The sequence below is a fragment of the Triturus cristatus genome, chromosome 5_2 (assembly GCF_964204655.1).
Source record: "Triturus cristatus chromosome 5_2, aTriCri1.1, whole genome shotgun sequence".
Classification (NCBI taxonomy): domain Eukaryota; kingdom Metazoa; phylum Chordata; class Amphibia; order Caudata; family Salamandridae; genus Triturus; species Triturus cristatus.
The window spans coordinates 272580010-272596280 of NC_140588.1; the positions used below are offsets into that span (position 1 = coordinate 272580010).

At 46.0% G+C, this 16271-nt stretch overlaps 1 protein-coding gene across 1 annotated transcript in view; it reads left to right on the forward strand.

The window, feature by feature from the left end:
• The first annotated feature begins 5185 nt into the window (after nt 1-5185).
• GMPR (guanosine monophosphate reductase) overlaps nt 5186-16271 on the forward strand; it is a 337850-nt gene continuing 326764 nt past the window's right edge. The window contains exon 1 of the mRNA XM_085607036.1: nt 5186-5546. Within this exon, the coding sequence (XP_085463162.1) occupies nt 5460-5546 (87 nt within the window). The 5' untranslated portion in view covers nt 5186-5459. The remainder of the gene's footprint in view (nt 5547-16271) is intronic.

A 16271-nucleotide genomic window follows, 5' to 3' on the forward strand; every position in this document is an offset into this window, starting at 1 on the left:
CCTAAGGGAAAGGTTAATAATAGCATTCACCTCAGGGTTGATGATCTCCGCGACCGCGGCCAGCAGTCTGACAGGGCATAAATCCGAGGGTGAACCGGACTTGAGGCCCTTAAGTAATTTCAGAGTACTAGCCATGTCGACAGGAGGGAAGACCGACAGAGCGTGTATTGGAGCGCCCCGAGAGGGAGCAATCAATCCATCTTCTGCCTGGAAAGCTGAACACACAGGCAAGGACTGCTGTATCATACGGATTTTATCCTTGAAAAAGCAGGAAAGGGTATTGCACCAGTCAGTCGTGGCCGGGCCCGAGCAATTGAGAGCGACAGGGGATGTAAAGCTCTGAACTATATGAAAGATCTCCTTCGAGTTGTTACAGGCCTGTTCAATACGCTCGGTGAAATATTGCTTTTTAGCCTGAGAAATGGCGGCGTAATAGATCTTTTGCTTACTCCTCAGAGCGGCCTTAGCCAGAGGACAGTAGTCCTGACGGCGCCAGGCCCGTTCCAGTTTTTTGCAACTGTGTTTAAGCGTGCGCAGCTCAGCCGAAAACCATGGTTTTGAAGGCGCTACTCTCGAGGGCCGAGAGGAAGTAGGAGTAGCCAGCAAGGTCATGGACTTGTCCAGCCAGTTGGAAAAGCCAGCAAGGCTCCCCTCGAGATTATTAATGAGGGAAGGCCTGGAGGCCGCCAGGGCCCCAGCCAAAGAAACGGGGTCGACCTTCTTAAAGGCTGGTTTCCGTGAAGTAGAAACAGCAGCATGATGTTGGTCAGCCTTCCAGGAAAAAAAAGTGATACAGTGGTCTGACCACACAAGGGGAAGAGGATCCTCAACTAGGATGTTAAAATTAGAACAGATCGGGTCAAGGATGTGGCCACCCTGATGCGTAGGGTGGATAACCCATTGAGACAGTTGAGTCATCTGAAGAATCTCTTTAAAGGCACAAGCCTCGGTAGATGACCCTTGATCCAAGTGTAAATTCAAGTCACCAAGGAACAGGAACTGGGAAAAACGAAGCGCCCTTGCAGTAAGCTCATCTCCCCACTTCTGAATGGAAGCATGGGCAGAGCCAGGGGGACGATAGACCAGCGCCCCACCAAGTAGAAAATGGGGGGAGAACCTAATACTGAAATCCAGCGCTTCACCAGTGCCCCAAGCATGGGTTTCGCCCCTAATAAATTCCCATTTGTCTCTGAAAACAACCGCTACACCGCCACCCCTGCCCTCCGAACGGTCGGCCCTTGCCATTTTAAAGCCCTCCAGGATAGCCAGAGTAACATAAGGGTCAGAGTTGGAATCGAGCCAGGTTTCCGTAAGGAACAGAAGATCAACAGGGTGGTCGGAGAGCAGGTCGAAGATGTCGGCGTGATGTTTTTTTAAAGACCGTACATTAATTAGGGCGGCAGAGATAGATGGAACAATATCCCGTTTATGCCGTTGACCTAACAAACATGAGGCATCAGGAGAGATAGCCGGGAGACGAAAGCCACAAACAGCACAAACATGCTTCTGAGCATTCAACATATCAAACTGAGAATGTGAAAGACCTAAAGTCACATTGAGACTCAGTAGCTTGTCCCTACCATAGGTCAGCGCAGCACGAACGCCCCCCATTGGAAGAGCAGAGTAACGGGCGCAGGGCGCATCCGCGGCGCGGACGGGCGCAGACGGGCTTGCCTTAGGCGCGCCTTCGGCGCGCCAGCGGCGCGCCCGCTGCACTCGTCTGCTGCGCGTCCGCCCCGCGTGCATCTTTGTAGGCCGGCAGCCAGAAAGACTAGAGAGCGCACTACAAAAATGGCGCCTCTCTATGGCTGACCGGCAAGACCAGGAAGTGAGTGAAGTCCCCCCTGAAGCAAATGGCAAATCACCCCACAGATTCCCTCGCCAAGAATAAAACGTTCACAAGCTTTTTAAAAATGCCACCCTTTCACCCAGCAATAAAAACAAGCGGGATACGATCTGACAGATGAGTAATTACATTAACATTTACAATTGCTAAAAACAGTGTCAAAAAAGGAAACGAAGTCTTGTTTCCTCTGTTAACAAACTGCAACTGGCTCAGAATGCAGCTGTTTGACTTATCTTGAACATCCCGATGCATCTTTTGGAATGAGAAGAGATTCGTTCCCTCCACTGGCTCCCAGTAAAACAAAAGGATTCTCTTTAAGTCTCTCTCCGTGGTTCTTCTGGCTTTGCATCAGAAAGGCACTTCTCAGCTTAATTCCTTTTTTCAGTGTTATTCCCCGAGCAGGTCCCTCAGATCTTCCTCTCATAGGCAGGTGCTAGGTCCCAGATTCCCCAAGGCCAGATGAGGAGGTTGGTCCATCTGGGTGGCTCCTGCTAAACTGTAGAATACCATGCCTACACACATCTCAGATGCCAATTCTTTTACCGTTTAAAAAAAACTGCTGACAACTTGGCTTTTCTCTCTCCATCTTCTTTAGCTATGGGGTTCTTTGTTCTCTGTCCAGTTTTAGGTGCTCCCCACTAGCACGTTTACACCTTAGGGTACAGTGTGCTTTATAAGTTCCATTAACATAACATAACAATGAATACACCACAAAAAGACTCCACACAGGTTTATAAGAAATAGGTTCTTATATTATAAACTCAATGAGAGCAAAACAGCAAGAATCCAATAAGTACTTTGCAAGTTATGACCTTTAAGCCTAAAAAGTAAACCCAGTGCCAAATCAGCACTCGCGATAATAAACTTAGTGGCAGTTACGGGAGTTGGGGAGAGAATGACACTCAATCTGTTCAGGAAATATGAATGGTTACTTCCTCGTCATGTCAGGGTTAAAGCAGTACACAAAGAGTACCTGACGAAGGTCCTGCATGTGTCTCTCGGGATCGGGGTGTGCAGAAAAGCTCAATCGCCAGCGAGTGAAGAGGGTGAATATAAGGACCTCACGGGTCTGATTTCACTTGACTTCTTCTCCAGCCAAGGAATGGGATGTTAACCTTGTGGTTCTTTTGGTGTGATGATGGTGCAGACTCTGTGGTCTGATGGGGAAGTGACACACAGAGGCACAATATCTTTTGTAGTCCACGCCCCACCCTTGGGGTTGCGGTGAACAGCTAAAGTCATTGGGGAACTCCCGGGCCGTGCTAGGAGAGCTTCCCCCAATGCTGCAGCGAGTTTTACAAACAGGGCCAACATGGCAAGCTCAGCCTGGGCACCACGAAGATGGGGGCAAATGCAGAAGTAGGCATGACTGTCGGCACGGCGATGTCACTGGAAGGGCAGACACCGCAAGCCCAAACACTGCTAGTGGAGTCTCTTGACAAAGTCCACTTAGTGATCAGGCATGGCTGATCTTTTGATCTTTGTCAGGTTCAGGACTCACCAATTGCAGGGTCCCACTGCAGTAGCAGACTGAAGTCTTTGATGGCCCTGAGACTTCAGGATAAGGGGTAAGCCAGCAAGCCCTTAGAGAATGCTTTAGGTCAACAAAGCACAAAGGTATCAGGCACTAGGCCAGAACAAGAAGGCAGGTAGCAAAGTGGCAGTCCCTCTTGCAGCTCAACAAGCAGCAGGCCAACACAGCAGAGCAGTTAGCAGAGTGGCAGTCCCTCCTGGAAGCACAGCAGTCCTTCTGGCAATGTGCAGATGTAGAGCCAGCAATGTCTGGTTACAGGTCCAAAAAATGTCTGATTTGCAGGGGTCAGAGCCCCAGTACTTAAATCCAAAGGTGCCTTTGATGTGAGGGGTCACTTCAGAGGAACCCTCTGGAGTGTACAAGTTCCCCTTTCATCCCAGTCCTGCGTGCCTGTCTAGCTATAGGGGGTAAACCAGCCTTTGTGTGGGGACCGGACACTACCTGTTCAAGTGGAGTGTGAGCCCCTCCCTTCCCTTCTGCCCCAGAAGACGCATCAGTATGCAGATGAATGCAGATGCAGTTGAGTGTCCTGTTTTGTGGTCATCTAGAGGGAATGCACAAATATCAGCCCAGCCAAGATGTTTATTGGAGACAAACTGTCAGGCACACAGAGCAGTAAGTGAAGAGAAAAGTCCACTTTCTAAAAGTGGCATTGCTGAAACAGTGAAGTTAAAGCCAACTTCACTAGTAAGGAGGATTTATCAATATCAATCCAAAGATATAAATCATGAAAAAGGTACTGCTTTCTGATCAGGAATTACCACTTAAAAAGGTATAAGAGAAATGCCATACATAGCACCCTTCCCTTAGTGCTACATAAGACCTACCTTATGGGTGACTTATATGTAATAAAAGGGGACATTTAGGGCTTTGCAAGTAGTTTTAAATGCGAAGTCAAAGTGGCAGTTAACTTTCCACACAGACACTTTAGTGGCAGGCATGAGACAGGTTTGAAAGGCTACTTCTGTGGATGGCACAATCAATGTTGCAGCCCACTATGAGCATTTAACTTACAGGCCCTCTGTATATGGCATACCACTTTACAAGGAACTTACAAGTAAATTAAATATGTCAATCAGGTATACACCAATTACACAAGTTTAGGGAAGAAGCATATCCACTTTAGCACGGATTAACAGTGGTAAAGCGCTCAGAGTCCTGAGGCCACCAATTGGTAACATAGCACTCTCTGGAAAAAGAAACTGCCATGCTAAAAGTACTTTTTTACCAGAACAGTGCGAGCAAAAGCAGCTCGAAGACACAGAGAAAAGCACTTTGTCAGGTCCGGTTTTGGTTCCCAGTCCGGCCCCGTTCAACACCTTTTTACTTTTCCCCCTCTACCTTCTATTCCCCATAGGATGTGTCTATGTTATGCTATGTTCTAGAAACTCATGATGTAATCTTTGTAACTCGCTAATCCTCATGTAAAGCGCTCTGATACCTCCGGGTCTAGCCAGCGCTATATAAAACTCTGTAAATAAATAAATAAATAAACAAATGCTGATTCTAAAGGAACCGTAAGGCTTTTAGTGTTATTATAATATGCGGCAGTCGCGCGCTCTGGGCGTTCAGCTCATGCAGGTGAAAAGCAGCGGTGCGCCCTGTAGTAGTAGTTCACCCCCACCCCACCCTTCTGAATGGAAAACTATCGATCATCGTACTGCAGTGCCTTGGCTCTGACAGAGGGAACTGCGGCGGGGAGCTCCTGGTCCGGCTCATTAGCATATACGTACACGCAGACGCAGAGCCCAGGGGAGGACGGCAGTGCGGGAGGGAGCTCGTGAGGACTCAGTGCTGCTGCCACCACTACCGCGGGACCGTGAAGAGGCGCAGTCTAAAAACAGCCCTCTCCTAATAAAGCGATGGGGCTTGCGCTCTCGAGCCTTCCTCCCCGGGCGCTATAAATACCCGAGCGGCAGAAGAGGAAGGGTTTGGCTGTCGCATCTCTGAAACCTAATACGCACCTGCCAAAGTCAAAGAGAGGGAAGGGAGCGGGAAAAAAAGAAAAGAAAGGATAAACAAGAGAAGTGAAGAAGAAAAAACACACAGACGTGTGGAAGGACTAACACGCCCAACAAAATGCCGCGAGTTGATGCAGACCTCAAACTGGACTTTAAAGATGTGCTCTTCCGGCCCAAACGAAGCAGTCTTAGAAGCAGATCGGAGGTGAGCGCTTTCATTCTTACACTTTTTTCTGTTTTACAAAGCCAGTTCAGTTGGAAATGCTTATTCATTTGAATTGTTATCGCGCTTTTATTATAGCGCTTCACAAACGTGAGAAAACGGTGCCAAAAACGTAATCAGGTGTGATGCAGGTGCTTTCTTTGTTTTGGATTTATGAGACAGGGCTTAAGTGGCAGTGGTGGTACTGGGATATTCCGGCTGTTTATTGTACATTTGTCAAGCAGGTACTTTGGTTGGCCGCTAAAGGTCCCCCAAAGCGCGGTCTTTTATATGTTGCTATGTTAACTATCCAGAAAACATTGCTTACTAGGAGCAGGTGCATCGGAGGAAACAGGTTGCTGACGGTGACCTAACCTGTATTTATCCTCTAGTCTAGTTATAAGTACAGTATATCGCAAAAAGGACGCCCTTCTAAATAATTAACTGAATATACTTATTTACATGTCACGGAAACTTGATTTTTGTATACCAGTTTATGCAAGCTTAAAATCTATTCTGTAAACAGTTAAACAAAATAAATGTGCTGATTTTCGGACATGGAGAGCACAAAAAGCTAGGACAGCTCTGATGGAAGTTCATTCAGTAAACTGCAGATTATTCTGTGCTTGGACAGGGTGAGCATTGACCCCCTGAGCTATACATTCAGCTTTCCTGCATTGAACAGGGATGCGACGCTCACCTTTAGCCTAGTCTGCGCCGAAACGGTTTCGCACAGCCTGAGGGGACCTCATTTGACAGTCCCTTCCCAGGTCAGTAATGAGAGCCCCGGGCTAAATTTACGCTGTCGAAATTCTGAGGGAATGGGATCGGGGGTGGCACGCTTATGTTCGAGTAATGTCCGAACCCCCAGGGCATTTTTCATGGGGGCCTATCAGTTTGCATCACGTCACTGACAGCTCGGTATATGCCCTTCCGATGACCTCTCTGTGACCCGCACTGGTGTCCAAGTCCAGACTGGATGACCTTGACGTTCAGCGTGACCCAGGGCTGCAGAAAGTTCCCCGTGGAGTAAGTTTCTTCAGCCCACGTCACTTACACCCGCCAGAGGGATTCATAACAAACGTGGCCTGTGGGAACCCAGGGCTGGGAACTTAATTGTTTTCCCACCATCAACTTCAAAACGATTTGTCATCTGAACTAAGAGAACTGATCCAAGGACTGCTTACACGCAGAGATAACTGAATGACTAAACCACTGGAATGACAGCCTTGAAAGGCCAGATGTTGGGATGCGCTGGCCTAAGCAACTATCATGGGAAGAAAGATAATGGGTCAGCGTACTTCAGCCAGTGGCTCTCTTGCAGTGTGGGTGATTGAATTGCCCCTAATCATATGTGCACATCCACCTAAAAAGAAGGGCACATGAGTGCCTGAGCTGCCGGGCAATACTTTGCCAATGCTTTTTTCTTTCAGTTACTTACCCTTTTTACTCAGGCATTCATGAATGTTTAAATTACGACCTACTGGCAGGGACACTGGAGTTATGTGGCAGTGAGAACCAAATTATGCAGCAAGGTTGACTACATTATGGGGCAAGAAAAGCCCAACAATGCGTCATAACGCTGTCACGTTTGTGATAAAGCATTGCCTAGTTATTGTTATTCTTTTTTTTAGGCACAGTAGCACTGTCTCATAACAAGTATCAGTTTAAAAAACAAATAAAATGATAAACAACTGAAAGATGACCAGTCACCTGCGTAGGAACACACATTGCCAGGTTTTTAATATTTTTTGATCCTATTGAGCTAGAACCATTTTTTGGTTAAAATCTGCAGATTATGCAGCAGTTGATGGGTTAAGTGCCATATGCGGCAAATCTATAATTATGTGGAAAACGTAGCAGTCACAGAATCGCATAATTACAGTGACCTTGCCTTTTCGCTTTGCCAGTGCTTGTTTTCTTATCCAAGTACTCCACATACAGGACTATGTAGGCCCATATTTACAATACAGGAGCAAAACTAATCCAGGTCAAGGGTGCTGTTGACTAAAAGAAAAAAATACTTCCTGCCGGTATCCCTGATGACGTGGCCAGTTTCCATCTTTGTGCATTGTAATGCATTGGATTAAAATCCCCAAGTTATGGAGCGCCCAACAAACTGAATTGCCTCTTTATGCTTTAATCGTAGGCCTCTTGATCACCCAACTGGAAGGTCCTCATTGGCAGTAACCTTAAAATATTTATGTTACTCAATGTAGACCAGAGTTCAAAAAGCAGCAAGTGCTTTACAGAGAACTCTTTTATTGTAGTAGTAGCATCTCAAATACAGGGCACTATAAGTTTGTGTGAAATTTACAAATAATGAGACAGAGGAAGAAACAAGCAATGGCATAGCCCATAGGTCTCGCCTTTGGGACCTTATAAGTGTTTAGCCATGCAACAGTTGCATAACTAAATACTTATAAGGTCCCAAAAGCGAGACCTATTGGCTATGCCAAGCGGCCGCGAAAGTGATTGCGATCAAACATCAAAGCGGCCGCAAAAGTGAAAGTAATCTCGGTCAAGCGCGGCGCACGCATGCACTGTAGCTCTAGGCTGCCTGGTAGCACTTTTTGGAGCCCTCACAAAATGTCTCGCCAGATCAGCACATGCGCTGGGTCAGGCGAGACCTAAAAATTGCACCTATCACATACAGTGAGACTAGTTAAACTAATGTGGTGCTCTGGTCAGAAGAGCAGCCTCCTCATCTTCTTCCTAGGGGTATACCGCCTAAACATATTGCACAAGAGTGACCACCACACACAATTTTACTTCCTTATGCATGTAACATTCATAAGATAAAGAGAATGGCAACATAGCTGGTTTTCAAGTCAAATGAGAACTAATAGAATGCATACAGTTGGACATGACCCATTTTAGAAGATCGTATAATTAATGAAACCCTGAAGAAGTCTCTTGTGAAGAGACGAAACGCGTTGGCTACTTGAAAAATCTGATTTTATGAAGATTTGACATTTTCTAAAAAAACAAAAAGAATCTGTAAATTAACTGTGTGAAACCCATATCTTGAAAAAAATGAATGTTACATGTATAAGGAAATAAGTTTGTGTGTGTGGAAGTGCATTGTAGACTAGTTGACATATACCAGGATTTAAAGGGGAAGTATGTCGGAGGGACACCAATACTCAACATAATTATCATTTTTGCGAAATGTATGAATTTTAAGCCTAGTCATGCTCACTTCACCTCATGCACCCGTAAGCATGCCAGACCAAGATACTTCCATGTATGTGGAATACTTTCATGTATGTGTGTGTGCTGCACTGTTCATTGCACAACTCACCATTGCCTACTGTCTCCGAAAGCTATGGTTGACTATGGCAGTTCTGTGCACAGTGCTAGGGCACAGTGCTAGGTAAAAGTGATGGTGAGTAGGTTAAGGAATTTGTGAGCAGCTCTCTTAACTCTATGTCGTGTCATTATACAATGTCAAGTTCCTTCACTGCGTTCAATTCTGTAGAAGGCACACACCGGTGAAACTATTTTGTGTACCGAATAACCTATGTTGTGGCAACACTCCAGCAAACCTGCATCAGTGAGTTTGAGGTGGTACCTTGACCTTAGGATGACCTTTCTCTCTGCTTGGCCTTCCATTGCATAGCAGGCATTCTAGCAGCATATTTCACTGATCTCTTGCTACGTCATAAAAACACACATTCTCATGTACCAGTTCGCTATACACCTGGATTACTACGATGATCATATACCATTCGTACATTATCATTGGTGCTTTAAAAAACCTGTATTCAACAGATGAAGTAAGAAATACACAACTGCAAGTTACACAGTGTGCAATGGCAGGCGAGAAAGAGAGGAGGAGCTACTAAAACCAATAAACAAGCCTGATAGTAATTGATGCTTTGTTGAAGTGTGGCTTTTCAAGTCTTTGCTTCATAGGGTCTGGTGGGTGTGCGCAGGGCTTGGGTGGTGGGTGGGCAGGAAGATGAGGTTCCCCTGCTGCACAGGTTGTTATTTGAACAGGTACTGTCGAAGCATTATGCTGCAAGATGTTTAACAGCTTATAAGCTGTTGCTGCTACGCTCTTCTTATGAGATCCAAACAGCGTCAGGCATAATATGAACTAATTGAAGCAAAATGTCGGACAGCGTTTTTCCTGCCACTTGACTAGCTAGCTACAGTGACTATAATGCTTTGGGGCACGGGAGATTGTGCTGTTGAATCATGAAATGGTGTTGTGAGAGATGAGCAGTGAAACACATAGCCACAAGAGCCACAATGAATGCATTAGGAAGTCAGAAGAAAAGGGCAATTAAAGCCAAGATATTCACCGGATGGTCACTTAAGCTGTCTTCTTTCAGAGCAGCTACAAGACATGTTTGTGATTTGAAACTATTTCCTAGCAGCCAAGGAAAGTGAAACATCTGTAGAGCTCGATCTCCCAGACCACTTTGTAGCCAGAGATATTCACAGTCTGTTCTTAGTTACCCAACTCCCTGGCTGATTATGGTTGTAGCGTGGCGGTGATAGCTCTCAGTCCCCAGGTAAACATGGAAAATAGCAAACCAAGCATGAGCAAGCTGAGTTAATAGACACTTTTCACACATGACTGAGGTAACTCATTAGCCCATGTGCACTAAATGAGTTGCAAGAGGTCACCACTGCAGATCCACAAAATGGCGCCGGCTTATCCTGAGCGCAGTGTGCATCTCTCTGGTGAAGATGCTGGGACTATCGATTATTCACAAAAACTGTATTTCTGTAGGGCAGCGCATGTCAGCAGCTTTTGCAGATGTGTCCATCAAAAGCACTAGAAAATTAGGAGTCTAGGCTTGTGGTAAGGGACCCTCGGTAGGTAGGAAGGGGACAAACATGGCAAGCAAATGTATCCTATCTATGACATTGACCTGGATATCTCCTATACTCTTCTTGCTGAGCTCGAAATGGTTACATCACTCAATACAACGCTTAACGTATCTACTACTAGCATTCTGCACGTTTCTTCTGACCCTCCCCTTCACAGTGTACGTATCTCTCTTCTCCATGTGATCCTGACTCCTCCAGCCCGCTCCCAGATAGTCACCCCCTCGTTCAGCCCTGCGTTCTCCCAGCATTTCAACTATTTTAACTGATTTTTTTTCTTTCTTCAATCTCACACCTGAACTTCCATCTTCCAGCCTTTCCACTGTCAACTGATCCACTCTCCTCCCTCAATGTCTATGCTAAACTGCATCCTCCTTCCCTTTATCCTCTATGTTTTCACCCTCTTTTTCCAGCCTCTATATAGTCCTCACCCCTCATTCAAAAAGCGTACTCTTGCTAGCTCTGCCTCTAACTGACCTTGACATTATTCACTATTGTTATAAAAGAAAGATACCAAACTGAGCAAGAGTCAAGCAGCAGCCTCAGACACTGAAACCGATGGCTGGCACAGCCGCATACAGGCTCATTTAGGGGTGTAACACCAGCCCCTGAGGTGCAGGAGGCCCTCAACTCTTCATGGACATGGGGCTCCCCAATCATTCAGTGGGCCCTATTCAGCATAAGGTCAATGAATATGTGTTTTACATGGGAGACTCAGAGGTCTTTCTAAACCAACAAAACCTGAAGCAGGGTACACACCTTGGACCGAAGGGGCCTTAGTTAGGGGCTGAAATATGTCAACAAGTTGTTAGGGCTAGAGGATCATAATATCCTTTTTCCTCAATTGAGACTTATTTTAACCATTCCCAAACAACAGTTGTTAAAGGGAAATCAAGTTGGTTTGAGGATTTGTTTTTTTTGCTACCCCAGCAGTGAAAATATCTAAAGTGCTCCCTGAAACATGGTCACACCCATCCTGGTTTTTAGGGACCGGGATGAGACCTGATGATGAATCATGTCACTACTAGAGTGGGTGAGGGTCTTTCAAAAGAAAAGGAATATTTTTTCCTTTCTTCTGATACTGACAGGATATATATTTTTTACCAGAAAAGTCTCACATTTAGGCAGGAGATACCCAACTGGTTTCTTTCAGACTCAGGGGTCCCTAATCACATTCTGTAAGGGGGGCACCATGGTGCATTACTCCACTGGAAAGATTATCCCAGACTGGAGCAATCCAATTCTTGGTTTCAGGGGTCTGAGACTTCTAAGTGGAACGCTGCAGTGTCATCCATACAGGAATCCCCAGACACTTTAGAATTAAGTCCTGCAGTGTCTAAGGCTATACATCAGTCAGGCTGTCACCTCAACCTCTCCCAACTCATCTTAGGGTGGGGGTTAGGAGACTCACATCCGCATCCAACTGTGTGATGAGATAGGAGAGAGGGTGTGGGAAAAAGTAAGGAGCTGAAAGCTGAAGCCTGCATGCACTGCGCATACTTCATCTTTCAGTTTCCTGCTTTAATGCTTGAGGTGAGAATGAGCTCCATGCCGTCCCCCAGGGTCCATGCACTGAGGTGCGGGAGTTGAATAGTGCAGACAGCTGAAGGTAAGTAAAACACGCATTTACAATGTAATGGTGTCGGCATTGGTAAAGTTAGAGCTATTGGCATTGCTCATGACATTATTTTTGTTTATGTTTTTGTTTTTAAAACATTTAAAGAAACGGCATTGTCATGAGCAATGCCAATAGCTCTAACTTTAACAATGCCGAGACCGTTGCATTGTAAATGCTTGTTTAGCTTGTTGGAGTGGGCGAAGCAGTTTAAAGGGAAGGGTGGGAGTAATTTGGCACTTGCAGGTAGCAAGAAGTTAAAGGTTTACAGTGACATCCTACGCACTCCAAATAACTGACTAATATCCACCACTCACATTACTTTCATATTTCACTATATTGATTCACCGCTAATGCTTAATGGGTTCCAGAGTAGCGTGCTACTCGCCGAAAATGCGCTTTGACGCCTCTTCAGTGGTAGTAATCGCTATATAAATGCAATTACAATACAATATGAAGTAAAGTCAGTTCAGGATGTGTAGAGCATAGATATACTGAGAGGCAGTTGAGCTGGGGGGAAATTGTCGAGGAACAAATAAGGTCGGGGGGGCAACCGGTAGGTGAATACTGACATATAGTGAGAACAATAGTTGTGCAAGACGATTTGCCTAGGGTTGTAGAAATATTTGTGATGTGCACCTGCTTCATTAAGTAGCCTTTTTCACACTACAAGTTGTCATGGTCTGTGCTGTGTCCTCTTGCCCAATGAATATCGTTCCCTTGTTTAAGTACAACTGTGTGCAGGTTTGTTTTATTACTACTTGGGAATGCACACAAACCATTCCACATTCACTTCCTGTGACATCTTTTGCAACCATGGTGCAGAATCTTAGTAAATCCGGGCCCAACTTTTAAGCCGGAAAAGCACATGCTGAAAACTTTGCAAGCGGCATGGAGTCCTTTTTAATACTCACAAGAATGACAGGGGTTTCACAAAAGAATAACTTCGTGTAGACCCAACTGTGCTTGGAGAGATACTGTGCCACGGCTGAGTCTGTACAGAGGCGACTCAGTGCATGCTAAAATAGGAAGTATTAACCGATGAAGCTCGTCAGCAAGAGGCGAGGAAACTGCGTCACTAAGAATTCTTCCCAAATAATGACACTTATTATTTAGAAAAATCGCATTTTTTTTTTATGTGTTACTCCATTCCACTGCCGTGTGAAAACATCACTCTTAGCAAGTCCCACCAAAAAGAGACTTACTGCTAACATGTTAACCCTTTAAAGCATGAAATATTGTAATAATCATCGACTAATCGTTGTCTTATGGCGCTTCAATTTCTTAACCTACTAGCCACGGCGACTCGTGTTTTCGTAGACTATCCGATCACCTCTGGCCCTGGAAGTATCCTTCACAAATACCGTACAATACGGTATTTTAAATACGCGCCTGGTTTCCCACTAGTTGCTATCATGTCACATGGGTTGTTTGTATAGCGCTTAATGGGCAGCACTACAGGAGAGACAATGAGGTAACCTGTTAGGGGAGGGGGGGTTATGGGGGCGCGGCAGGGGGGGGGGGAGGAGAGGCAAAGGAAGGGGGAGAGGCAGGAGGAGGAAAGTGGGTTGTAAGGTGCGGCAGAAAGGTGGAAGGAGGAATCGATCGCAATCATTCAGTCTGTCCTCTTCACCTGCGCAGCTTGAAAACAAGCCTTGCTATGGAGACGGGTTATCTGCGGCCACGAGCTCAGACATACAGGACCGGCCAATGCGGTTTAAGCAGTACACACAATGGCTACAAATTCACATCATGCTCCGCGGGAACTTTCCATTGACTTTTACTTCACAAAAATTATTTCTTTTAAATGTGTTGCAATTTAGCCCGACATTTCCTGTTCAGCAGCGGCGCTTATCCCTCTCCCCGACCCACACTCACTCACTCGTCCGTCAGTCTAAGTGACCTTGGGTGTCTGGCACTGGCGTGAAACTCGGGAGCCGCCTCTCTCCGGACCAGGTAAAAACTAAAGCCTTCCCAGAGGAACAACAAGGCAGAGCAAAAGGCACACCACTGCCTTTCTCCGAGGCAGAGCAGAAATGCCTCGGAGAAAGGCAGCGGCATTTCGGATTCGGGGCGTGTTTGTCTTTTCTCTCCTCCAGCCATTGGCTGGAGGAGAGAATGAGACTTCTTGCAAAAAACACGCCCCCCGATCCGAAAAGGACGGGGCCTAATCGGAATGACTGACCTCTTCTCCAATGGCTGGCCAGCATTCAAGAGGCCAGCCAATGGAGAACAGGGGAGAAGAGGGGCGGGTTCAAGCCCCTCTTCTCCAAGTCATTAAATCTCGGAGCTAGACTGCGCAAGCGCAGCCTTCGCAGCCGAGACCTAAAAACTGTCAAATATGATATGGGTGAGTGAGATATTATGTATGTCTGTGTGTGAGTGTATGTGTAAGACTGCAAGCACGTGTGTGAATAAGAATGAGTGAGCAGGAGTGAGTGAAAGTGCAAATGAGTGAGAATGAGTGTGAAATTGTGAGCGGGAATGAGTGAGTGCAAATCAATGAGAGTAGGTGAGACCAGAGATGTTTTTAGTCATGGGCAAAGTGGGCTCTGACCCAGGACCCACTCTGTTCTGCAGATAGTCTTGCTCTGATGACCGTCAATAATTCTTAAACATATTATTTTAAATACCGTTTTCCTTTAATTTATTTTTAATGTGGGTGATGTATGGGATTCTATTACAGGCATTTTGCAAGGAAATGTTGTGTTTATGTTTCATTCAACAGCCGTAATTTTTTTAATTTTAGATCAAAACAGGACCTCACATGTGAGAAATGGGAGGGGGTCACAGAGATTATTTGCCATAATATGAGTGAGCTGCTGCTGTGTTACAAAATTGAAAACACACGTCGCTATCCCTGAATTTTAGATGTAAACACATTTAGGGCCTCATGTAGGTAGCGAAATACCGGTCGGTAACGGCCGATTTTCGGTAAATATGCCGTTACCGACCGGTATTCAGACAAGTGAGATGTAGGAGTCCAAAAACCACTTTTCGGTAAATATGAGGCGGTAAATACCGATTCATAGTTACCGAATTCTAAAATACCGATTCATATTTACTGAATACATAATTAACGAATCGGTAAATATGAAGTGGTAAATATGAAGTGGTAAAAATTTAAAATGACATGTAGGAGCAGTCGGTAATTAAGAAATCCAGTAAAATCGGTAAATAAGAGTCGGTAATTAACACGGATGGAAAGCAGGTGGTAACCATCAACAATGCACATAAGCAATCCCAAAATGCAACAGCGTGGACAACATGGCCGCCATGTACGTCATTGCAAGGCGCCTACGTCTACAGGCAGCAGGACTGAGGGTGTGGCGACGGGAGGAACAAATCTACAGACAGCGCATCACACTATTACAGCTGACTGATGCAGAGATACATGAGAGGTACAGGCTACACCCCGAAACCATCATGGACCTGATAAGGGACCTGCACCCACTCCTGGACCAGCCAACAAGAAGGGCGCACGCCATACCACCACATGTGCAGGTGCTCTGCAGCCTACATCTACTGGCATCCGGCAGTTATCAGGTGGTGATAGCTGCGGTGGGTGGTGTATCCCAGAGTTGCCTGTCCCGTTTCTTCAGGAAGTTCCTGGATGCCATGATGCAGAGAATGCACCACTACATAAGCTTCCCAAACACACAGGCTGCACTGCAGAAAACAAAAACAGACTTTTATCACATGGCACAGTTCCCCCATGTCATCGGCTGTATTGATGGTACACACATCCCAATCTGTCCACCAGCTGATACAGAGCACATCTACAGGAACAGGAAGTCCACCCACTCCATCAATGTGCAGGTGATCTGTGATGCAGGGAACATCATCACAGATATTGTTGCAAAGTTTCCTGGGAGCACCCACGACTCTTACATCTTCCAGAATAGTGGGATCTACACACGACTGAGTGCCGGCGAATTCGGAGAGGGATACCTGCTGGGTAAGTAACAGTGACGCCCCTTGAAACCTGCAAATCAGAGTGTATAGAGGCATGTAACTGATGGTTCCCTTTTACTCATCCAGGCGACAGTGCATATGCATGCCGGTCATTCATCCTCACTCCCTACCTACACCCAGCAACCCAGAGTGAGAGACGATACAACGTGGCCCACAAATCTACACGCAATGTGGTGGAGCGCACGTTTGGACTACTGAAGAGCAGGTTCCGCTGCCCCCACAAGAGCGGAGGCGCACGCCAGTACAAACCCATCACCTGCTGCAAGATAATTGCCACTTGTGCAATGCTGCACAAC